Source organism: Urocitellus parryii, chromosome 4 (genome assembly GCF_045843805.1).
Source record: "Urocitellus parryii isolate mUroPar1 chromosome 4, mUroPar1.hap1, whole genome shotgun sequence".
Lineage (NCBI taxonomy): Eukaryota > Metazoa > Chordata > Mammalia > Rodentia > Sciuridae > Urocitellus > Urocitellus parryii.
In genome coordinates this window covers 112,233,399-112,256,769 of record NC_135534.1, presented here as the reverse complement: position 1 = coordinate 112,256,769, position 23,371 = coordinate 112,233,399, and the positions used below count along the sequence as shown (strand labels likewise).

The 23,371-nt window shown below is 40.4% G+C and overlaps 1 protein-coding gene across 2 annotated transcripts; it reads left to right on the top strand.

Annotated features, from left to right (window-relative positions):
- The first annotated feature begins 720 nt into the window (after positions 1-720).
- On the top strand, positions 721-18,227 carry Tmem218 (transmembrane protein 218). 2 transcript variants are annotated; one of them, XM_026404596.2, is made up of 5 exons: positions 721-748; positions 1,610-1,712; positions 10,986-11,096; positions 11,922-12,024; positions 15,772-18,227. In XM_026404596.2, the coding sequence occupies exons 3-5, from the start codon at positions 10,987-10,989 to the stop codon at positions 15,904-15,906; spliced, it is 348 nt and encodes a 115-aa protein (XP_026260381.1). In that variant the 5' UTR covers positions 721-748; positions 1,610-1,712; position 10,986; the 3' UTR covers positions 15,907-18,227. The 2 variants fall into 2 exon arrangements, with proteins under 2 accessions (XP_026260381.1, XP_026260382.1); XM_026404597.2 differs by lacking the exon at positions 1,610-1,712 and having other exon boundaries at positions 733-748.
- Positions 18,228-23,371: the final 5,144 nt, after the last annotated feature.

The following is a 23,371-nucleotide window of genomic DNA, read 5'->3' as shown; positions in this document are numbered from 1 at the left end:
TGATCCTACACCTCTTTCCCAGTCTGTAGATTTGGGTAGAATGACCCTTGCCTCAGTCTACTTCGAAGTAGCTGCCGGCTATAACGCCAAATAAAAGAAGTCAAGGTAAGGATAAATGAAACGCGACGTTATTACAACTAGCGCTTTGGACTCACTTCCCGCCAAGCAGATTTTTAGCGACTCTTTCTGACTAGGCCTAGAAGCAACACTCAAAACCTGCCCCCGCCCGAATCAGTGGGTAGGGGACCGAGAGGTGTATCAGACTGCGGAACTTGCACTGATGTCTGTACAGGTCTCGGAACTTGGAGATGCGGGCTACTTGTCCTAGCCGCTTCACCGCGGGGCCGTACAGTCTCCATGGAGACCGCGAAGGAAACCTGGAGAACCGCTCTCCGGTCCAAAAGCCCGCCCTCAGGCAACACAAACCAATGGTCCAGCGGGTTAGAGAGAATAATATGATTGACAGTGGTATGGGGCGTGGTGAGGCGAATCTATCCAATCGAAGTTGAGCCAAGGCCCAAAACCGACCAGCACCGACCAATGGAAATGCGGAACTGAGGACAATGTGCCCACCCACTACACTTGGCGTTGCCTGGAGTCGCGGCAAGTGTAAGCTAATGAGAGGAAAGCTGGGCGTTGAAAGAGCAGCACTGATTAGCGAATCCGAAATCGCCTGAATGAAAGCCCACTTGTGATTCGTTCTAAGTAGATCAAAGCCTCGGCGGACTGGAACCTGCGGGACATTGAGGTATGAGTCGGGTCCGGGGAAGTGGGGTCACCCGGGAACCCAATGAGGAGAGCGGCCGTGAGGAAAGCCGGACAGATGCGGAGTAGCGAGAAGGATGGAGACTCCGGCTGCAGAGTCTGGAAAACAGTGTGGGCGGGCGGTGCGCGGACATCACAGACTACCCTTACCGCGGGTCTGGGCCCAAGACCCGGCGGCTAATAAATTCTTGATAGAATGCCGAGAAGGAGGGACTGTTTTCTGTATCATGCTCTTAAGAAAGTAAAATGTCAGTGCCTTCGTTTTCCTTTTGTCTGAAACCGTAATCCCTCTCCAACTGCTAGGAGATAGTCAGGTGAGCATTCTGATGAGACGTGCGGGCACTCTTTTCCTCTTGCCAGTTTGAATCAGCAGCCGGGCTGGGGAGAGTGGAGGAGCTCCTAGCAGCCCGGTGTTTCCCGGCTGCAGTGCTGGTAGCTGATGGGTGATGGAGCTAGCGGACTGAATCTCTGTCACTTTCAAAACGCAACCATGACCTGGAAAGGGGTGCAAGGACAGGATCAGAATCCATGGACGACCCCCCTCCCCCCCCCGCGCCGCCTTTCTAACAGTGTGTTAAGTAAGAGTGGACGTCACATCCGTGGCATTTAGGTAGCTTGACAATTGGTTTTTGTCCCAGACGTGCATGGGACTTAATAAAGCTGGAGGCGATATCTTAATATTTTAAAATTCAAATGATAAATATTTAAAGTAGAAAAATAAAAATGTGAAAGTCCTCTGATTATTTTTAAGTGTTTGGGACAAGCTGTAGAAAAAATTGAAAAGGATTCCTTCTGAAGGGCCATTCACTCCTGTAATCCATTGTTTTCTTCTGTTGCTTTTAAGGGCTTGAGTCCACGTGAAAATCGGGCAATGGGTGAGGTATCACCCATCACCAGCAGCTATTAAGCTTTATTACCCTCTACGGAGTCCATATTTGTCCTGGACAGTAAGTCATCTTATAATAGCCATTAGTATTCTCACTCAAGATTTTCAACTTAGTGCTGGGTGCTGTATTTTTAGTAAACTAGGGTCAGTCTCCACACTGTGTGCTTCTCTATCAGATTTCTCTGAAAGGGCATGTAGAACCAACCTTAGATAAATGACAAATACAAATACATCCAAAAGGGTTTGAAGAAACTTTCTTTAAAAAAAAAAATATCTCACAGCATCAACATAGAGGGGAAAAAAATTGATCCTATATTCGGTCCCGTTGTCAGCTACCGAACAGTGTTCAAATTTAGCCCAGTGATATTGCTGGACTTATGGTGTATACCTGTAGTCCTAGCAACTCAGGAGGTTGAGGCAAGAGGATCCACAAGTTCAAGGCCAGCCTGGGCATTGTAAGGTCAAGGCTTCATGTCTCAAAATAAAATATAATGGGCTGGGGATATATAGCTCAGTGGTAGAGTGCTTGTGTGTGGAGGACCTAGGTTCAACCCCCATTACTGCAAAATAAATGAATACATAAGTACATGCTACATTTATTAAGTAAATGGACTTACTCTTGAAATCAGGGTGACTAAACCATCAATTCTCCAAGATTTGAAGAAGTTCTGAATATTCAATAAAAACTTTACTTTTTATCATATCTGACTCAAAAATAATAATTTAACTATTCCAATAGAGGAAATGAGCAAAAGTATTATTCTCATATTGAATTAACAAAATGAAATGCTTAGATGTTCATTTCTCTACAACATCTTTCTTTAGTATACCCAGCTCCTTCCTTTCTACATATGGTAAGAAAATGTGCAGTTTGGTTATAAAGTCATGAACCCCATTCTCAGAAATAGCTAATTCTAGTATTAATATTTATCTCATACTTGAAAGCTGTAACCCAGTGTCTGTAGAACCCAGTGTCTCCTGAGTTTTTAAGTTTCTGTGGGATATTAAAGGGATATGTTTCAAATGATTCAGTTTTAACTACCATTATCCTATATTCTAAGATGTTAGAGTTGGTCTAGGTCTTACAGGTTATTGTGCAGTATCATAAAGAGCACCAATTAACCTTAAGTAGTTATTTTCTTAGAGGTATCAGCCCAATCAACCAAACTCAGAAATATGAGTAATTTCTAAAACCTTCTCCTTAGATTTTCTATTTCCACAACCAAGGAAAGCTTATATCCTCATCATCTCTCTTTGTACTCTGTCATCAGTTAACTTTTTAAAACTAAACTTGAGAATATTACATTTGATAGTATATCAAATACCTGTGTTCCAGATTAATAAATATTCACTTTCTGGCTTATCTATTTAAGCTTTTAATTTTAAAGAAATAAAAACCTCATAGATCTAGTTTAGATCACTTTTCTTTCCTTTCCTCTGCTCTTTCCTTCCTTTCCCCAGAGAGGCAAATACTCTCCTGAAATTATATCATTAATGCTCATGTTTTTATGCTTTTGCTGTATATATGTACATCCTAAGCAATATGTATTATTAAAGTTTATTTTAATTTTAAACTACAAATAGTATATTGTGGATTTCATTTGCAATTTTTATCACTCAACATTGGTTTTTAGTTATATTTATAGCAGTACATATAGATCAAGTTCATTCATTTGAAGTGTTCATTATGAATATAAAATATTGTATTCATTTCCTTATTGATGAACATTTCAAGGTGTTTTTTTTTTTTTCCTGTTGTTATGCTATCAAGAATAAAGTCGTAGTGATGACCCAAGAATTTTTCCAGAACACTAGTTCTTCATGGAGGTGGTACTGCCTTGGATTGGGGGTATTTTGGGATTTGTGTAGACATATTTAGTTATTATCATTGGAAGGAAGTATTGGAATTTACCTAGCAGGGCTGGGGATGCAAGGTGTTCCATAATGCACGGGATAGTTATCAGGTAAAGAATTGTCCTCCATCCTATACTACTTTTCCTCAGGGTATTCGATTCTAATTATCTGGGCCCAGAACCTAACTCTATTTTTCATATTAACATAATGTATTTTTTGGCAAGTTTAATATAGTAAAATTTCCAGGAATGAAACTCTAATGTAAATCAAGGGAAAATTATACTAATTTGTGGTTTGGAACTTTAACAAGAGTTGTTCCTCACTCTAGAAAAATCACATAACTAAAGGCAGCACAGCTCGTGGTATTTGAGTTGCCAGCACAACACACCTGCATAGTCTGCATTTGTAGCTTTTGCGTTCATGGTGATTCTAAGTTTAGGTGCGAGCATCTGACTACTGTACTTCATTATGTATTCTAGTGTAGTCAGCCTGAACATTCATATTTTTAAACATATGCTATTTCATTATGAATTAGTTCCATTTAAAATTGGCTTCTGTATATGATATAATGTAGAGGTCTAGTTTTATTATTTTCCGGTTGGATAATCATTTGTCCCACCACCAGCTATGAAATCCTTTACCCACTGAATCGCAGAGCCAACTCCTTCCTGCATGAAGTTCTGACAAATGCATGGATCCGTTTCTAGGTTCTCAATTTCATGCCGCTGGTCCATGTGTCTTTGTGCCACTATCACACTGTTTTAATTACCTTGGTTTTATAATGTGTCTTGTGGCAGTTGGTAACAAGAAAGGCAAGTTGCCATTCTACTTCTCAAAATTGTTCTGGCTATTCTTGGGTTTTTACTCATATGAATTTAGGATTCATTTTCAAGTTCTACAAAAATTATTTTTAGATTTTGGTTAGAATTGCATTAAATGTATAGGTTAAAGAAAATTGAAATCTTTGAATTGAACCATCTAGCAACATGGGTTATTTTTTTATTCAGGGCTACTTTATTTCTCTGTCCAGGTGCTTCTTAGAAAACGATCTTTAATAAGATTTTATAATTTTAACTACAATAATCTTACAAATCTTTTGTTACATTTATTCACACTTACATACATATACATACACATATCTTTCTAGTGTGAAGGTTTCCAATATATTCAAAAGTATAAAAATAGTATAGCCAACATCAACACTCTCTTCACCCAGTTTCAACAACTAGCTCACAACCAGTCTTACTTCATGTTAGCTACTTCACTTCCCCTCCCCCAGAGAATATGAAGCTCCTAGTCACATTTTCTATTCTCTGATGTGTTACATGTATATATGTGTATATCCTAAAGAGCCTTCAATATCTTTTATTTTTTAAGAGAGAGAGAGAATTTTAATATTTATTTCTTAATTTTCAGCGGACACAACATCTTTGTTTGTATGTGGTGCTGAGGATCGAACCTGGGCCGCACGCATGCCAGGCGAGCGTGCTACCGCTTGAGCCACATCCCCAGCCCAATAGCTTTTTTTTTTTTTTTAATTCACTTAAAAAAAAAACATAATTCCCTAATATCATCAAATATCCAGATACTGTTGAAATTTCTCCAGTCATCTTTTAAAAGGTTTTCTTTTTCATACTGGCTTTTTTGAATCAAGACCCAAACAGAGTCCATATATTACATTTGATTGATATGTCTCTTAAGATTCTTCAAAAGAAACCTTTTAGTGAAGTATTACACACAATACAGAAAAGTGTACACATCTTAAATGTATAGCTAGGTACAGTTTACCAAAATGAGTGAATCCAGGTAACCCACACCCAGATCAATAAACAAATTTTTATCAGCACTCCAGAACCTCTTTCAGCTCCCTCCAGTCACTACTTTCTGAATGGAAAACATACTCTTTGACTTCTAACCTCCCAAAGTAGTTTGAACTTTTTTTGAACATTATATAAATGGAATCAAACAGTATAAACTTTTTTGCCTCTGTTATTTTACACTTAGTATTTGTGAAATTCATCCAAGTTCATTCTATTGCTTTATTCTATTGAATTGTTATGAAAGAATTATGAAACATATTTATCCTTTGTATTGGTGGACATGTGGGTTGTTTCTTTTTTCAGCTATTTCAAATAGGGTTGGAATGAACTTCTTGTACATGGGTTTTGAACTTCTGTGTGCATCTCTGTTAGAATACAACTGGGAATAGAAGAGCTGGATCTGGGGGACATGAATTTTCAGTTTTGATCGATACTGTCAGTAGTCTCCAGAGCAGTTATAACAATTTATACTCTTACCACGGTGTTTGAGGGTTCCAATTAATCTACATCTTTACTAACACTTATGTTGTCTGTCATTTTCATTTCAGCCATTCTTGCAGGTATGTAGGAGTAATGAATTTTGGTTTTTATTTGCAATTTCCTGATGAATAATGAAGTTGAACTGCTTCTCACATATTGGTCATTTGGATAACCTCTTTGTCAAGTGTTTATTTTTATTTTTTATCTGCTTGATCTGTTAGATTCTAAGATAGTTACATTAAAATCTTCCACTAGGGGCTGGGGATGTGGCTCAAGCAGTAGCGCACTCGCCTAGTGTGCGTGCGGCCCGGGTTCGATCCTCAGCACCACATACAAAAAACGAAGATGTTGTGTCCACCGAGAACTAAGAAAAATAAATTAATGTTAAAAATTCTCTCTCTCTCTGTGTCCCTCTCTCTCTCTTACTCTCTCTTTAAAAAAAAAAAAATCTTCCACTAAATTTGTGGCTTTGTTTATTGTAATATTATGTCATTTATGTTAGGTTCATATTTATGTCATTTATGTCACTTATGTTAGGTTCATATTTATTTCAAGTTGTGTCTTTTTGCCAAATTATTCCTTTTGTGATTCTTCTTTTTTTTTTTTAAATACTTTTAGTTGTATATGGACACAATACTTGTATTTTTTATATGATGCTGAGAATTGAACCCAGTGCCTCACATATGCTAGGCAAGCTTTCTACCACTGAGCTACAAACCCAGCGTGTGATTATTATTATTATTAATATTTTTCAAGCTTAACACATATCCTTGATACTAATATTGCTTTACCAACTTATATTTTTGTTTCACTTGTTTTTCCAAATTGTGATTTAAAGCACATAACATAAAATTTACCATATTAACCATTTTTATATGTACAGTTCATTAGTGTAGTATATTTACATTATCATGAAACAGATCTCCAGAAATTTTTCATCTTGTAAAAGTAGAACTCTACACCTATTAAACATTTCCCAATACACTTTCCCCCTAGTATTGTTTTGTTAGTGTTTCTTTTCAGTCTCTTTATTTTGAACCTCTCTTTCTTTATGCTTTTTGTGTAGCTTTTATAAAGAGATGTTTTTTATTTTTTTAAATATAGCATGAGAATCCTTTAATAATCAAGTATAATTAATATAATTAATATGTTTGTATTTACTATGCTTTTTGTTGTAATTTTCAGTTTTATCTTATATTTTTAAATTTTCCTTCCTTTTTACCCCTTGCCATCACCCCCTCTTGTTTTCTTCCTTTATTATTTTTTTTTCACTCGTGTGGAAGTTGTTCATTCTCTTTCTGTTATTTAGTATGTGCCTATGTGTCTTCAAATATCTATCTTTTGCTTAGTAAAACTTAACTAATCATTAACTCCTCCTTCAGAGCAAGTAATATATATTGACTGCTTTTACTTTGAACTATTCTTTCTCACCTTCCATATAACTGTTGAGTAATATCTTCGTTTTCTCATTTTTAACCCCTTGAAAATTAGTCGTCATTATCATTGCAGGAATATTTATAGTCAATTTTTGCTAATGTCTTTCTCACCATTTTTCCTTATATCTTTTTTGGTTCATTTTCCTTTTTGTTGGAGTACATTCCTAAGTAGCTCTTTCAGTGAGGATCTGTGTGTCGCATTCCTGCGACTTAAACCCTCAAACCTGCCCACCCAGGGACACTACCTGTCGTGATCCATGTGACTAAAACACTCAGGGTTCACTTAAGGGGAACTGGGCTGTGCAAAATAACCACACAAGACAGAAATACCTTTTTCTTTGGGGGTGCTGTGACAGCTCCTCTGACCTTAAGTGTCCATAGAGCGAGCGAGCGAGGGAGCGAGCGAGCGCGTGCTGACCCCTTTATTTTAGGAGAAGCCATTCAAATGAAGCAAGGGGGTCAGGCTTCAGGGAGTTGAGTCTAGCTTCATGATGTCTGCTGTCAGCAGGTTGATTGACATCTAGGAAGGCCACACCCAAGGGGGTGATGGCAAGAGTAAGAGAAGGGGACACATAAAAGGGCATTTTCATGGAACATTCTATCCCAAACTAGACAAGGGGTAATATCACAAAGGAACAGGTGAGCGTAGCTCAACCCATGGGGCTAGTAGGAAAGCACGCCCATGCACAAAGACACATTTGCGTTGTCTCTACCTTCAAGATTGGGGCTATCATCTTCCCTTACTTAAAAGCAACCAGATCACGGGGTGACCTACAGTGCCTCAGCCAACCAGGAAGGGAAGCAAACACTAGTTACATGCTATGTCAGCCTCCCACAAGGTGAATTTCAGTCTTTTTATGTCTGAAAACCTCATTAAATCCACTCTTGAGTCTTATATGCACATCTGTGGTGGCATCCTAATAGATGATCTCAGCTGGGATCCTTTAGGTACCTTACTTTTAGTCTAGTTTTTATGTTAATCTTTTCTACTGAGATTCCCATACCACATTAGTATTGTACTTGAACTCTATATTTAAATGCAGGTAAGGATTCAGATTTCTCTTGGGCTAGTCTTTTTCACTTGTGCCCTGAGTCACTTGTCTAGATTTCTTTGAAATCATTAGCAATTTTTCAGACCATATTTCAAAAACCATTAGCTCTTTGAGGGCCCAGCATGATATATTGTTCTTAGTTCTAGTTCTCTGCATCATGGGCCTGAGATCTCATCTGGCCAGGACAGGACCACTCTGAAGGCCTGTATCTGCTGCCAGCACCCCTGTAGGACTCAGTGCTCAGTCCTCACTAATCACTCAGGCTTTGAGTTATATTTTTTTATTTAGGGTACTTAAGGATTTTCCTTCATTGCTTTGTGTATTTGTTAAATTCTTTTTAATTTGTCTTATTGAGCATTTCCACGTGTTCACTGTTGTTCCCTTTGTTAGTACTGTCCAGTGCATGGACCAGAAGTTATCTGGTCATCCTTCTAAACCTTGAGATGACCTTATTACTCCCTCACTTGATTTTCAGATTTGTTAGCACTGCTTTATTTATTCATCAAACAAATTTATTCCGTATAACCTCTGAGCTACAAACTGGGGATACCAGGTGAAAAAGATAAAGTTTCTGCCTTCGTGAATTTATTATTCTAGTTGGAGAGACAAAAAATAAACTTGTAAGAAAATGAATAAATAAGTTAACCAAGTGGAGTGGTACATGCCTGTAATCCCAGCGACTGGAGGCTGGGACAGGAAGATTGTGAGTTCAAAGCCAGCCTCAACAACTTAGTAAGACCCTGTCTCAAAATAAAAAGGGCCAGGAATGTGGCTCAGTATGGGTTCAGTCCCCAGTACCTCCCCACATAGAGAAAAAATTAACTACAATTAATGACAAGTACTCTGAAGGAACTAGGGAGATGAAAAATCACTGTTTGGGAGGATTACTTTAGACAAGGTAATCGGGGAAGACCTCTCAGAGGAAGTGCTATTCCTTCTCTGAGGAAGCCAAGATGGGAACCATGAAGAGAGTCTAGCCCTACAAATAGTAGAGGGATTATTGGGGATTGAGGGTTAGTTACAGGCTTTAGAAATAGCCAAGTACAAAGACATAGAGATGGGGAAACACTGGCTTGCTGGAGTAGTTGGGACAACATCCATGAGGTGCCTAGGAGGGGCATAATGCTCCCCAGTGAGGTTAGAGAGGCCTGTCCCCTTACTCCTCATCTTGCCTCACTGATTCTTTCCAGAGAGTTCCTGTGCAAGGTCCCTCCGTTGTAACCCTTTGTAACCCTTCTCAATATCCCAGTTCCTGCTGCACTTTGCTACTTAACAAAATGTAACATGGGCAGTTGTTTATGTGATGGTATTCTCCAATAGACCTAAAGCTTCTGCTGGGAGAGATTTCTCACCTACCTTTGTCATCCCCAGCTTGTAGAATGGTGCTTTACATGGTAGGGACATCATGAATGTTGATTGAATTACTGTGTTTTAAAAGTAGTTCATGATTAGAGCTTCTTTTCCAATAACTTTTTAACAAAACCTCTCATAGATAAATTTTTGTGACATTTAGATATCAGGTAAAGAAAACCAGCAAGCTAAGGAAGAATCTGTTGCTTAAGACTTGTCTCTGGTACTGGAAAGAAAATCAGGGCAAGTATGGTAGTATGGTGTTGACCTGTAGTGGGTTGATTGGTAGCCCCCCAAAGTTATGTCCACAGCCTAAATATATGAATGTGAACCTATTTGACTAAAGTGTTTTTGTAGATGTAATTAAGTTAAGGAGCTTTGATAAAATCATACTAGACTACTTGAGTGGTCCTGAAGTTCAGTGAAGATGCCCTTATAATGAGCAGCCAGAAGAAGACAAGAGACAGAGAAGGCCACGTGAAGACAGGAACAGAGACTAGAGTTGTGAGTCACAAGCCAAGGAACATGTGGAGCCACCGGAAGCTGGAAGAGGCCTGGAAGGATCCTCCTCTAAATCCTTTATTAGGAGTGTGGACTTACTGATGCCTTTATTTTTTACTTTTCATCTCAAGAACAGCGAGAGAACGAATTTCTCTTGTTGTAAGGCACTAATTAGCAAAACAGCACATCCCCCTTTGCAGTTATACTGCACTGACTCCTTCTGAGACATGGACATATAATACTTCCCTCCAAAGCTTATTGCCATGATTAAATGAGATACATTTGTAAAGTACTATGCACATAGTAAATGTTCAGAAGTAGTGATGGTGGTTGTTCTTTAAGGACTGGAAATTTTCTTCCTTTTGCAAATAAGCACTCAACAGTAGAGTGGAAATTTCTGTCTCATGATTGCCTGGTGAGTCAAAGTTCATCCCATGATTTTAACCTAAGAGCTTCAACTTCTGCTTTGGCCCTGGAACTCGCAGGCCCTTCTGCCTTTAACAGACCTTAGTTAGGATATTATAGCAAGGGAGAGTTTAGTGTTCTACTGTGGCTTGGGGAAGAAGTTAAAGTAGAATTCAGAGACCAAATTTAAAATTACACACATGGAGCAGAAAAGCCATAAAGAAAGGCTTTGGGTTCTAAATTTCTAGTTCCCATTAAGGGACTCTGGGACTGGACATTCTTGAAAATTAAAGACCTGTAGTGAGTGATCCTACACACCAATCATCAAAAACTTCCCCATAATGAGGTCAGGCTTTCTGTATTTGTCTAAATGCTAGAAGTGGGTGTGGGTAGGGGTCCCAGACAGAGTGAAGGCTGATGATGTCTTCCTCCCCAGGATGGCTGGCACGGTGCTCGGAGTGGGTGCTGGCGTGTTCATCTTAGCCCTGCTCTGGGTGTTGGTGCTGCTGCTGTGTGTGCTGTTATCCAGAGCCTCCGGGATAGCTAGGTAAGGCATTCTTTCCAGCTGGGAGTCCTAGGTAAAAGCAATTAGAGGCAAAATCGCTGACGCTCATTAAACATTTAGAATTCAGAAGATCATTTTTGTAATTACTGGCAGTTTGAATGAGTTGCATTTTAACCTCTTATCATAAGCACTAACTGTGTTATTTATGCTCTGAGGCAGAGGTGGGAGGAGAAGGGAAGTGTATTTTTCAGTTCTTACTATGGAGGAGATCAGGGAAGACAAGAGATGACAAGAAAATCTGCTTTCACTGCCTATTGAATCTCTTGGGGTTGAATGTGGGAGTTTTTCTTAATTGTTCAGATTTATGGCACTTGCTTGGTCCAGTCTCTAAGGCTCTAGGCCTGACCCAGGGAAACGAAAGAAGCCTTCAGTGGGTTTAACTGGCCTTCTGCACCTGGCATTGACTTGGAACAGAGTTAGGCTACTAACGGAACCTGAAAATAGAGTTCCACTCTGGACACTCCATTTTAGTGTCAGTAGGAAGCAGAGAATTAAGAATTTGCTAAAGTATCCTAAGTGGGAATGGGGAGGGACTGCTTTGTTGTGTTTTCTTAATGACTTCATGCAGAAGCACAAATGAAAACTATGAATTCCCGCTGTTAGGAATTTCCCAGAATAAAGGGGAATGCATACAGCTGGTACCCGTCTAGGAAGAAAGACTTTGGGATGGAGGCTGGTTGTGGACACAGCAGGTCTCTGGACTCTGTTAAGGAACTGAAACATAGAATATTGACCCCAAGGAAAGGCCAGTCTGGCCCTCATAAAAGAAAAAACGGTGCTTTTAATATTTTCTCTTTTTGGTCCCAGGTTCTCTGTCATTTTTGTATTCCTTGGTGCTGTGATCATCACGTCTGTTCTATTACTTTTTCCCCGAGCCAGTGAATTTCCAGCCCCAGAGGTCGAAACGAAGGTAAAGCTGTTGGTTTCATTTTGTCCTCTGGTCCAAACCATCATCCTGCCCTGTGACCTGAGATGTGTTAGAATTGCAGTGTTCAGGCAACGATGGAAAAGCTCAGAGGGAATTTTAAGACCCTCTACGCCTTCACTCAAGAAAAGAATCTTCTGAATTCCATCTGCAACACTTCTAGGCAGAGGTTTGCCTGAGATGTTCTCTTCTCCAACTTGCATCAAGTTGAATAACATTGTGTTGTAAGGCCACCTTCTACTGTGGGGACAGAGAAAGAGAAAAGAGTTAGAAATGGGAGTAGTCCTGCTCCCAAAGTGAGGTCCCATTTCAGGTAGCCTTGGCTCACATCCTCATATCTTGGGTTGAAATTGATGTAGTACCATCAGGGTGCTGAGCAACATGAATTTCCATCTCCATCTAGTATGCCTTTTCCACTCATAATGTGGAGAGAATCATTTCCATAGAGAAGTGGGGAAAGAGGAACATTTCTGTGGAAAGCAGAAATGGAAGATATAAATTAATTCAATACTAACAATTTCATTGGTCTACATATGCCAGCTTCCACCTCTGTAAATGGATTCTTATCACCTCTCTATACTTCTTTGCTGGAGATCTCACCCATTCCTGAATGAATGGGGTGCTGGTTTAACCATGCACAACTGGTCTCAAACCCCATAGGAACCTGATAAGGTTATTGACTTCATTTGTTCCATTGCTTCTTCTAATAGCTTCTTTTTTCTCAACCTCTATTTTAATTTTTAAACAGTAATGATGATAATAGCTAACATTTATTAAAGGATTACTGTGTGCTAGGTCCTATGTAAGCATGTTTATACTGTCTCATTTAAACTTCAGGCCAACCTAACTAGTACAAAGTAGGTACTATTACTGTCCTCATTTTATAGGTGAGGACACAGGAGTTGTAGAGGTTAAGGTAACTTGCCCAAATTCATACATATACATTAAGAAGCAGAGCAAAGATTCAAGCTGAGGTCTACCTTCAAAATCTTCATTGTTGGGATTCAGCAGAATATCAGGGGCCAGCCCAGAGAATACACAGGTTACCAATTTGATACTAAACAACAGTACACAGACTTTTGGACTATAGTGAACACATACTTCCAACCTTATATAGAATTAAACCTTGACAAAAGGAAGGAAATTAGTTTCAAAAACTCCAAGGGAATAATACCACACAAATTCAAGGAATTATTTTCATTAATTCCAGGTCTTTTGTTTACATTTGGAAACCACTCTGAAGGTAGAAGTACTGTGTGTGTGAGCCAGGGGTAAATTCTTACCTCAGTGTCCTTACTTAGAGGAGAGAGTGATAAGATTTCTGTGTCGCTACAGAAGTGACTATTAGAAGAAGGCAATAGAGTAAACACTGTTGAAATCTTTTCTGTCATATGAGTTTCAGACTCAGGACAGAATGGGGTTTGAGCAAAATGTGTTTGTCAGCATAGCCAGCAGAATGGAGTTCTCATTTTCAGGTCTTGAGAGCTGGCCCCTGCAGCAGCCAAGCTCAATACTGTATCAATAATACATGGCCTGGGCCTTCTGCACCCAAGGCCTGCTAATTGGCTAATTAAAAAGTGAAACAGTCGAACGAGCAAACATGTAGCCCGCAAGAGACTTGTTCAGTAACAGAGCCAAGGTCAAAGTTATGTTAAAGCTGTTTTATCAAACTGACCTTTGTTATAAGTTGACTGTTGGGGTAATCTCTGGAGCAGCTGGGGTGTCTGAGTCTTCTTCTTTTTGGTGTCTTTGGATCTCAGCAATCATACCAGAGCTTGGATTTTGACAGGTGCTTTGAATATCAGCACTGTATTAGTTTCCTATCGCTGCTGTAACAAGTTACTATAACCATAGGAGCCCACAACATAAATTTATCATCTTACAGTTCTGTAGGTTAGAAGTCCAAAATCAGTCTCACTGGGCTAAATAAAATCCAGGGTTCAGCAGGGCTGCATTTCTTTCTAGAGATTTTAGGGGACAGTCTATTTCCTGGCCTTTTCCTGCTTCTGGAGGTTTCCTCTGGCCCTTAGCTGGTCGCCTCCTTCCTTTACCTTTTTTTTGGGGGGGGGGGCGGGTGTCCTGGGGATTGAACTCTGGGCACTCAACCACTGAGCCATATCCCAGCTCTATTTTTTTGTATTTTATTTAGAGACAAGGTCTCACTGAGTTTTGCTGAGGCTGGCTTTGAACTTGTGATCCTCCTGTTTCAGCCTCCTGAGATACAGGCATGTGCCACTGCACCAACTTCTTCCTCTATCTTCAAAGCCAACAATAAACATCTCTCTGACATTGCTTCCATCCTCACACCTCTTTCCCTGACCCTCTTTCCTGCTTCCCCTTCTAACTTTCAAGGGCCCTTGTGATGACATTGGGCCCACCTGGGTAATGCAGATAACCCTGTTTTCAGGTTCATTTGGTTAGTAACCTCAATTCTCCTTTGTCATGTAATCTAACATATTCAAAGCTTCTAGGGATTGGGATGTGGACATCTTCAGACCTTTTTTTTTTTTTTTTTTTTTGCCTATGACAATCACTGTTTGGATATTTTGGGTTCTCTCCTAGATATGAGTTTTCAAGGCTTCTGTGAAGTCAATCACTGCTGTCATAAAATCTATACATTAAATAGGTCTTTTTCTGCCTAAATTTAATTACCGCCATTTGGCGCTGGGAAAATTGGGGCTCTGGTAGTACATAGCACAACAGTGAATAGAGCCAACATCGGTTATAGCTATTTTATTTTTATTCTTTTAGTATTGAGGACTGAATCCAGGACCTCCTGCATGCTAGGCAAGCACTTCACCTACAGCCCCAAATGCCCCCACCTTTTTAAAAATTTTGAGACAGTCCACACTTATACTTGCAGTCCTCCTGCCTCAGTCTCCTGAGTAGCTCGGATTTATAGGTGTGTGCCACCACACCCAGCAGTTACAGATTTTTGTCAACAAAGACCAGGAACACTGGGGCCTCAAGGACTGGTAACATGGGTGAGACCCTTGGTTCAATCCCCAGTACCACAAAAGAAAAGAAGAAAAAGGAAAGCAGAATAAGAAAGAAAGAATTGGGGCCTCAGGTATGACAGGTTACCAGGCAGCCAAATGTATGATGGAGCAAGTTACTTATGTTCTTAATGTTTTATCTTAGGCAAATGGCCATTTGCCTTCTCCACTGAGAAACTAAATGTTAGGGTTCAGAACTCATCTGATGAAAACTTTGAAGAGTCACCTTTTTATTTGAAAATGAACCCCTCTGAAAGCTGTAGGTTGATGGCTGGATCATATATATATATAAACATGGTGTATACACCATGTTTTTGTTGTTGTTGTTTTGTTTTGTAGTTGTAGATGGACAGAATGCCTTAGTTTTATTTGTTTCTTTTTATATGGTACTTAGGATCAAACCCAGTGTCTAACATGTGCTAGGCAAGTGTTCTGCCACTAAGCTACAGCCCCAGCTCTACACCAAAATTTTATACTATTGTATTTTAATATAAGTTCCAAATTCTCCATAATAAAATATGTTTTAACAACAACAACAACAACAAAATGATTCTTTCTAGACCAAGCTAACTTCTCATTAACTCTTTGGGATAACTGGTTCCAATGATCTATTTATAGAGGGAACTCAGTTACAAATATGAATGAACAACTGCTGATGAACTTATTATAGATTTTGGATCAACACAGCCAGGATGCTGAAGGATAATAATTTCACTTTGGTGTTTTCTTTCTCCAGATTGTGGATGCCTTTTTCATTGGGCGCTATGTCCTGCTGGCTTTCCTCAGCGCTGTCTTCCTTGGAGGTCTCTTCTTGGTTCTAACTCATCATATCCTGGAACCAATCTATGCCAAACCACTGCGGTCCTATTGAGCATTGTTGGGGAAAACCAAGACCTTGTTCTCCTCTGCTCCATTTTTATGTCATTGATGAGCAACAAGGGACTTCAGAGCCTTATTTTGACAGTCTTCCTATCTGAAGGCAGAGGAATATACCTTCATCACTAAGACAAATCTCTTGAGCTCTGGCTTCCAGAAACAGAGTTGCAAAATTGTCCCCATGGGCATCAATTCTCACCATTTTAGGAGGGCTGCTACTGTCTTCTTAGTACCTGCACTTAGGAATTTCATCTGTTTTGAAAGGGAAATAGTAATAATAATCTTAGAGTAGATTTTCAGTCATGCTATTTATAAGTGGACTTGGGGGGAAGGATAAGCCCTTTTTGATAATATGTGAAATTCTTAGTTATAAATTATTATCATAGCTGGGTGTGGTGACACATGTAATCCCAGCTACTCAAGATGCTGAAGCAGGAGAATTGCAAGTTTGAGGCCAACCTGAGCAACTTAGTGAGACCCTGTCTCAAAAATTTTCAAGAAAGGCTGGGAGTATAACTCAGTGATAGAGTGCTCTTGGGTTCAGTTCCCAATACCAAAAAAGAAAAAAAAAAAAGTTGTAGTTATTTGCAAAGTAAAAGCACTTAAACACAGAGGTTACTTTAATGTGATAATTTGGAAGACTAATTTAGATGTTGGTTATTGACCACCCTATGCATATAATGTCACAGAAGCCTATAAAAGCAATGGGTATTACTTTCCTCTGCTCTAATAAAGCAATAAACAACCACCAAGGGGCTGACTTTCACTTCAAACTCTTGGCCATGTAGTGAAGCATTTGTATTTTATTTTCAATCTGTAAGGTAGTATTTTTATATTTCAAACTTGTTTGGAAATTAGAGGACAGGTAGGGAAATGTTGGTAGACTGTACTCCTGCCATATATCTATAGGTTCTTTTCCAGGATATGGTCCCTCTGTGTGCTTTAACATTATCTTAACAGGCCATTTTAGGTTGTGGTACTCTCTCCCCATCTTTGTAACTCTTTCTTCAACCCTAATCAGGAACATATATTATCAGCATTAGATTATAACTTTATACGTGCCTGATCTCCCTGACCAAGTAAAATTTGTGCTTAATTGGAGGGTCACTTTAGGAAGTGTCATCCTGACACCCTAGATCTGTTTAGAAAATGGTCTTCTGGCTTAAAATGAAGACCCAAGAGAACAAGTTGGAAAGATTGATTAGGTATGTGTTATATGCCAGTAGTCTGCTAATACCTTTGAAGTTTATTTAAGTTTTACAACAATCTGTCATCATCACCCCCCACTTTTTGTTGTTGTTGTTGTACTGGGGATTGAATCCAGGGGTGTTCTACCACTGAGCTACGTCTCCAATTCTTTTTTTTTTTTTTAATTTTATTTTAAGACAGGTTCTTAGTAAATTGCTGAGACTGGCCTTGAACTTGTGATCCTCCCTCCTCAGCTTCCAGAGTTACTAGAATTACAGGCATGCATTACCATGCCCAGCCATCCCCATTTTAAAGTAGAAAAAAATCTAAAGCTTAAAGAGACTAACTGACTCATTTGAGCTTCACACAACATCCAGTGTGCAAACCCAGGTGTGGCAGACTCCTAGGCCTGTTTGCAGCAAAGTCAAGCCCACACAAGAGGAACATTGACTGCTCCATTTGCCACCTTCTCTTTGTGTGTGTGTGTGCAAAGTGTATTTCAGCTCGGCCTGCCTTCTGTAGTCTGTAATTGCCAGCTATGGTGAAATGAATGATACATTACTTTCTCCCTGCATACCCAAGGTATTCATGTCTAACCCTAAAAACAAAACAAAATAAAAAACCACCACAGGTTTAGTCTCAGAAGTGGAAGGCTGAGAGCGCACAATGAATTTCAGGCTTTAGCATTGGGGTGCCCCTATCATCAGTGTCTCATATGGCACCCCTTATATTCATGGCCTCCTGGAAGCAGGGCTCAGAGCTCATCCCTTAAATACCAAAAGAAATCATTTTTAGTGTTCATTAACAGGTCTCTGATCAGTGGCCTTAGGGCAGGTTATGCTGTTCTGGTCTCTGTCCAGAGACCGCAGTGGTTCCCCACTGTTTGGAAGGTGGTAAGGGAGAGAAAACAGGTTATTTCATAGCCTTTCAGAATTGAATCCTGACAAGTTTTAAGAGTTTAAACACTAAATCAAACTGCCTGACTTCAAATCCCGATTCCTGGTTATTCCTGAATGATCTTGAGCCTCATCAGTCTGTGCCTGTTCCCCACTTGTGAAATGGGGACATTTAAGAGGACCTACTCATAGGGCTGATACATGATGACATAAGTTAGTACTTACAATGCACTTAGAAAAATGCCTAGCACATTTACTAATCTAATAAAAATTGTGATTTCTACATTCAAATGCACTTGTTTCCATATTGTCCATGACACCACTGTGCTCCTACAGTAGAGATGTTTGTTCATTCCATTAGGTGGCGCTGTGTGTTGTTTTAGAAGTTTCTCAAGCCAGAAAAACACACTGGGTAATTACTTAAGTTCCTTAAACTTGTCCCTTATAAAAATGGAAGTAAAGCTAGCACTCTTTTGATACAGGGTATCAGATGTTTAATGTTAAGACTGCATCAGCAGTACTGTATTGCTATTCAGGGACTAGGCACAACCATTCCTTCACACCACACATATTGCCATTGGTCAACACTGATCCAACGCCTGTTGGGCATAAAGTAGTGGTCCTGGTGGAGTAATTCAATCAAAGGACCAGCTCTGAGGTGTTTGGGCTGTTTTCCTAACTTGATCTCAGCATGGAGGTATTCCAGTTATTTTTAAATGTTTTAATTCTAACAAAGTAATCCATTTCTTTTTGTTCTTTAAGACATTGACTTTGCTATCACTCTACTTCATTGCTGCTATAGTGAAGCATTTGTATTTTATTTTCAATCTGTAAAGAACCTGCTGCTGTTACTTTACAGATGAGAAACAGGCAAAGAGGAAAAAGGATTTTAAACGTTTCGCAGCTAGTTAGTAGTGGCACTCAAACTTGACACACTAGCCCAACCTCCCAATGGTTCCTAACAATTCATTTCTCATTTTAAAGATCATTTTTGGCTTTCAAACAACTCCTTATTTTTACACTGGTTGATACTATAGTTATCTGTACCTGCCATTTCCCTAAATCATGTCCAAAGGTTAAAAGTTCCATTAAAGAATGCTAATTAACATTGATAGTATAAATAACAAACATTTTATTTTAACTCCTTGGCTTAAGTCTTTAAGTGTTTGGCTGTTGTTGCATAGAAACAAATTTCCAGATGTGAGAATCGGAACCATATGGAAACAAATCTGGAAAAGTGTTGATTATTCTCATAGGAGCATAAAAATTCAGGACTGGAAGGGATTTTATAGTTCATAGAGTTCAACCTTTAATCTCTAGATCCATCCCAAATCTTGGAAATAAGTGCATTTGACATGCTGAAATCACATTTTTTATTAGATTAGTAAATGTGCTAGGCATTTTTCTAAGTGCATTGTAAGTACTAACTTATGTTATCATGTATCAGCCCTATGAGTAGGTCCTCTTAAATGTCCCCATTTCACAGGTGGGGAACAGGCACAGACTGGTGAGGAAGTTGGCTCAAGATCACTCAGGAGTAACCAGGAATCAGGATTTGAAGTCAGGCAGTTTGACTTAGTGTTTAAACTTTTAACTCCTTCCTATTATGCTATGTTGCTCCATAAAATGAGAACAGGAAAAGGAACCAGGGTCAGGCAATGCAAATCTACTTGATAAAAACACCAAGGAAAAGCAGCTGAGTGTGGTGGAAAATCCAGAATCTTAGGAGTTTGGCAACAGTCTGGGCAGAGCAGTTAAAAGACACATGGGACCTCAGAGACAACTTCACTGGTCAACCTTGCATTTTGGGAATGTCTCACTCTATTAGGCTGAGGCTTCCTCCTCGCTCAGAAATACTAAACAACTGAGCAGCTAGTAGATGAAGTTTTCAAGACGAATGTAAAGGACACTGTGCGTAAATGTTACATAGCCAAGCCCTCTGCTTGTTTTTAAGCTGGGGATTTCTTTTCTTTTTAATATTTATTTATTTTTTTTTTGTAGTTGGACACAATACCTTTATTTTATTTATTTATTTTTATGTGATTCTGAGGATTGAACCCAGGGCCTTGAATGTGCTAGGCGAGCCCTCTACCGCTGAGCCACAACCCCAGCAAAGCTGGGGATTTCTTTTGTCTTCCTGTCTTTAAATTGATCATCTTCAATTTTATAAAGAATCTTCATTAGTTTCCTACTGCAGCTGTGACAGATTATCACAAACTCAATGATTTAAAATAGTACAAATTTATTATCTTATGGTTTTGGAGGTTAGAAGTTAGAAATGGGTTTCATGGAGCTAAAGACAAGACTTTGAAGACTCTAGGGGGGAAATACATTTCCCTGCCTTTTCCAGCTTCTCTAAGTTGCCCACATTCCCTGGCCATTGGATGCTTTCTCAGTCTTCAAAGCCAGCAGGATAACATCTTCCAGCTGACACTCCTGCTTCTCTCTCTGATTTATAAGGAGCCCTGGGGTTACATGGGCCCACCTAGCAAGGTGGGGTAGTGCCTCCACAATTTTTATCACATCTGTCAGGTAAAGTGACATATTTACTGGTTTTGGGAATTAGGATACAGACATCTCTTGTGGGGAGGGAACACATTCTATCTACCTACTATGGAATATATGTTCCCATCTTCCAGCTATCAGGAATGTCTCCTACGCTCCATTGGCCCTCTCCTCATTCCCACAACCTTATGTGCAAGGTCTGTTGTTTTATCCACTTCCTAGGGTTCTCTGCAGCCACTCTCTACACCTCAATCCCAGATCCCCATGGCATGTTGAGTTTCTCCTCCCAATTACTAGTCTTCATGGCAGCTTCATAATGCTAAGCTCTATTGAGAGCTTCTTTCCCTTTCTTTCCATTGCTTCTTACCTCCTCCTCCCCCAACACCCCTCCACCAACACTAGTCCCACACACACTAGCCAACCTCCCAATGGATCTCTAAAGGAGAAACGCAAAGAATTATTGCTTTTTAATTACAAGTGCTATTGTAGCATCTACGAGGAAGAACATTTTAAGCTTAATTGAGACCAAATGTGAAGTTAAATTAAATGAATAACTAATTAACGTAATGCTCCTGCATTAGCCCCGTGTGAGTGCAGAGGCCCAGAGAGAAGGCAGGTACCAGGCCTCTAGTGAACAGCCAATGCCCAGAGCTGAGGAGGGCGGGCAGCCTGGCCCTAATGGTGAGTGCCAAGGGGCAGATCTCAGCACTGTGGAACCCCCAGCTTTTGGAGCTTTCCCCAACTGTCTAGCCACAGCCCAAGCCCTCATTTCCAAGGCCATGCTCTGAGCCCCACAGTGTTTCTTGCTTCTCTCCAGTGCCAGACTTATCTGCTGAGAGGAGCTGATATGTCTTGTTCATTTCCCAGAGATCCTAGTACTGGAGCCTCCCTTCAGATCGCCTTAAGAGTTGTTGGCTAAACAGGCAGATGCTCAACTGATTCAGTTGCTGCAAATAGTGAGAGGTGGGCAGGAAGGGACAAGCTTAGAAACGTGACAGGTGGGCTGCCATTTTCTTTCTTCACTCCTTTGTCCTGTGGGAGTTTAGCCTTAGTAGAGCAGCATGGCATCCATTTATGACAGACACCAGTGCTATGCAGCAGATTGGGGAAGAGGATGGATGAGAGCAGAGGTGATAAAATGCTGCAACTGGCAGCGGGAGGCTTGTGTCATTTATAAGCCCATTCATATCCCTTATATTATCCCTGATGAGACAAGTTCCTTAAGGGCATGATCTCCTTTCCACACCACTCCTATGAGGTAGGGAATGTTATTACCATTTTCTAGAAGAGGAAATAGGTGTAAAGCTAGTTAACAGTGAAGGAAGGGAAGAGAAGACCTCCGGAAGAGCCATATCCTCTCCCCTGACCATCACCCCCAGCATAGAGGGCCAGTAAGGAAACCTCTGCACTCTCCCTTCCAGGAAGCAGGGCCGCAACACCTGCCCACGCTGGGCTCTACCACAGGATTGTATCACCATCTAGTGGCTCTTAGAAGTAACACAGCTTCTCCTTAAGCCTATCCCGCCTAGGTGTTAAAGTCAGATAAATCTTTCCGGTCTTGTGAGAAGTAATCATAAATTCTGAACATAAAGCCATATATCATAGGTCCTGCCCCTGTAGGCTCTGAAGACTTAGAGATCTCTGACTGACTCCTTCCAGAGCCAAAGTGTGTATCAAGCACATGAGACTCCCCTAGGTGTTACCATTATTTTAACCTGTGTATCCAGGGTACTGCACCAGCCCACCCAGTATCCCAGTAAATACAATGGCTGTATCTTCTATGAGGCTGGAGGCTTCCAGCATGTTCCGCAAGTCATCAATGTCATTAGCATGCCCTCCATGAATGCACACCAAATGTGTGCTCCTGGGACCCTAGTTCAACAAACCCTGTGAACCCTGCTTGCTGCTGCTGGGCCAGGACCTATCAAGGATTAACACAGCACAGCTGGCAAAGGAAATCTATATTAGTACTGATGGGTAGCTATAGAAGTCAGTCGAAAATGCCAGGAGTCAGCCTGGCATGTCACACCCAGGACCTGGTGTAGAAGCAGGCACATCAGAACACTGGATAGAAGGGGGCTGCTGACAGCTCCAAGCAACAGCACGTTAGCAGCTGCTCAAAAGAACCAGCAGCACCCTCATTTCTTGTCATCCTGGTACTTGTGCTAGTGGTGAGAATCCTTCTCAACTGTGCATTGGCTACTTCATTCCTATGATAGAGCTGGTGTATAGTACGCATTCAGTACCCATTGGCATTCTCAAAGCGTGTACCACACATGCTAGGATTCTCAGTCGTGCCTCACCCCATCAGTTCCCATAACACTGACACTGATATAATTGTCCACTGAGCCATCATCAAGGGCTAAGGACCAGGGTGAGGCAAAGAGGCATTCAGCTGTCAGGATGGGCACACACACAAGCCCAAGAGTAAGTGCCCCCTTACTGAGGCAGCTCTCTTGCCCTACCATAGTCTTGGCCCTGGAAGAACAGCCATAAGCTTTAATCAAAATGGCCTAAGAAGTTATCAACAGGATCAAATGGGGGTAGAATAAGAGGACCCAACTTGGGTAAATACACAGAGAAGACTGATTTGTGGACAAAGAGACAAAGAGAGGCTGGGCACCTATGAACCGGGAGAGATGATTCCTACAGGAACTGGGTGATTACAGAAATGAGAATTGAACATGTGAAGAAGAGACACCTTTTCCAGGCCTTGGTCCTATAGTCTTTGCCTTCAGTCATGGAATCTGAATAAGCAGTAGTCTGCATTTCCTTCCCTCCTGCTCTGATCCCATCCCTTCTGCTTGCAGCTCTCAGAGCTCAGTCCTTGAGCCTTTTATGTCCTTGGCTTGGCAGTCCCTTCCCACAGAG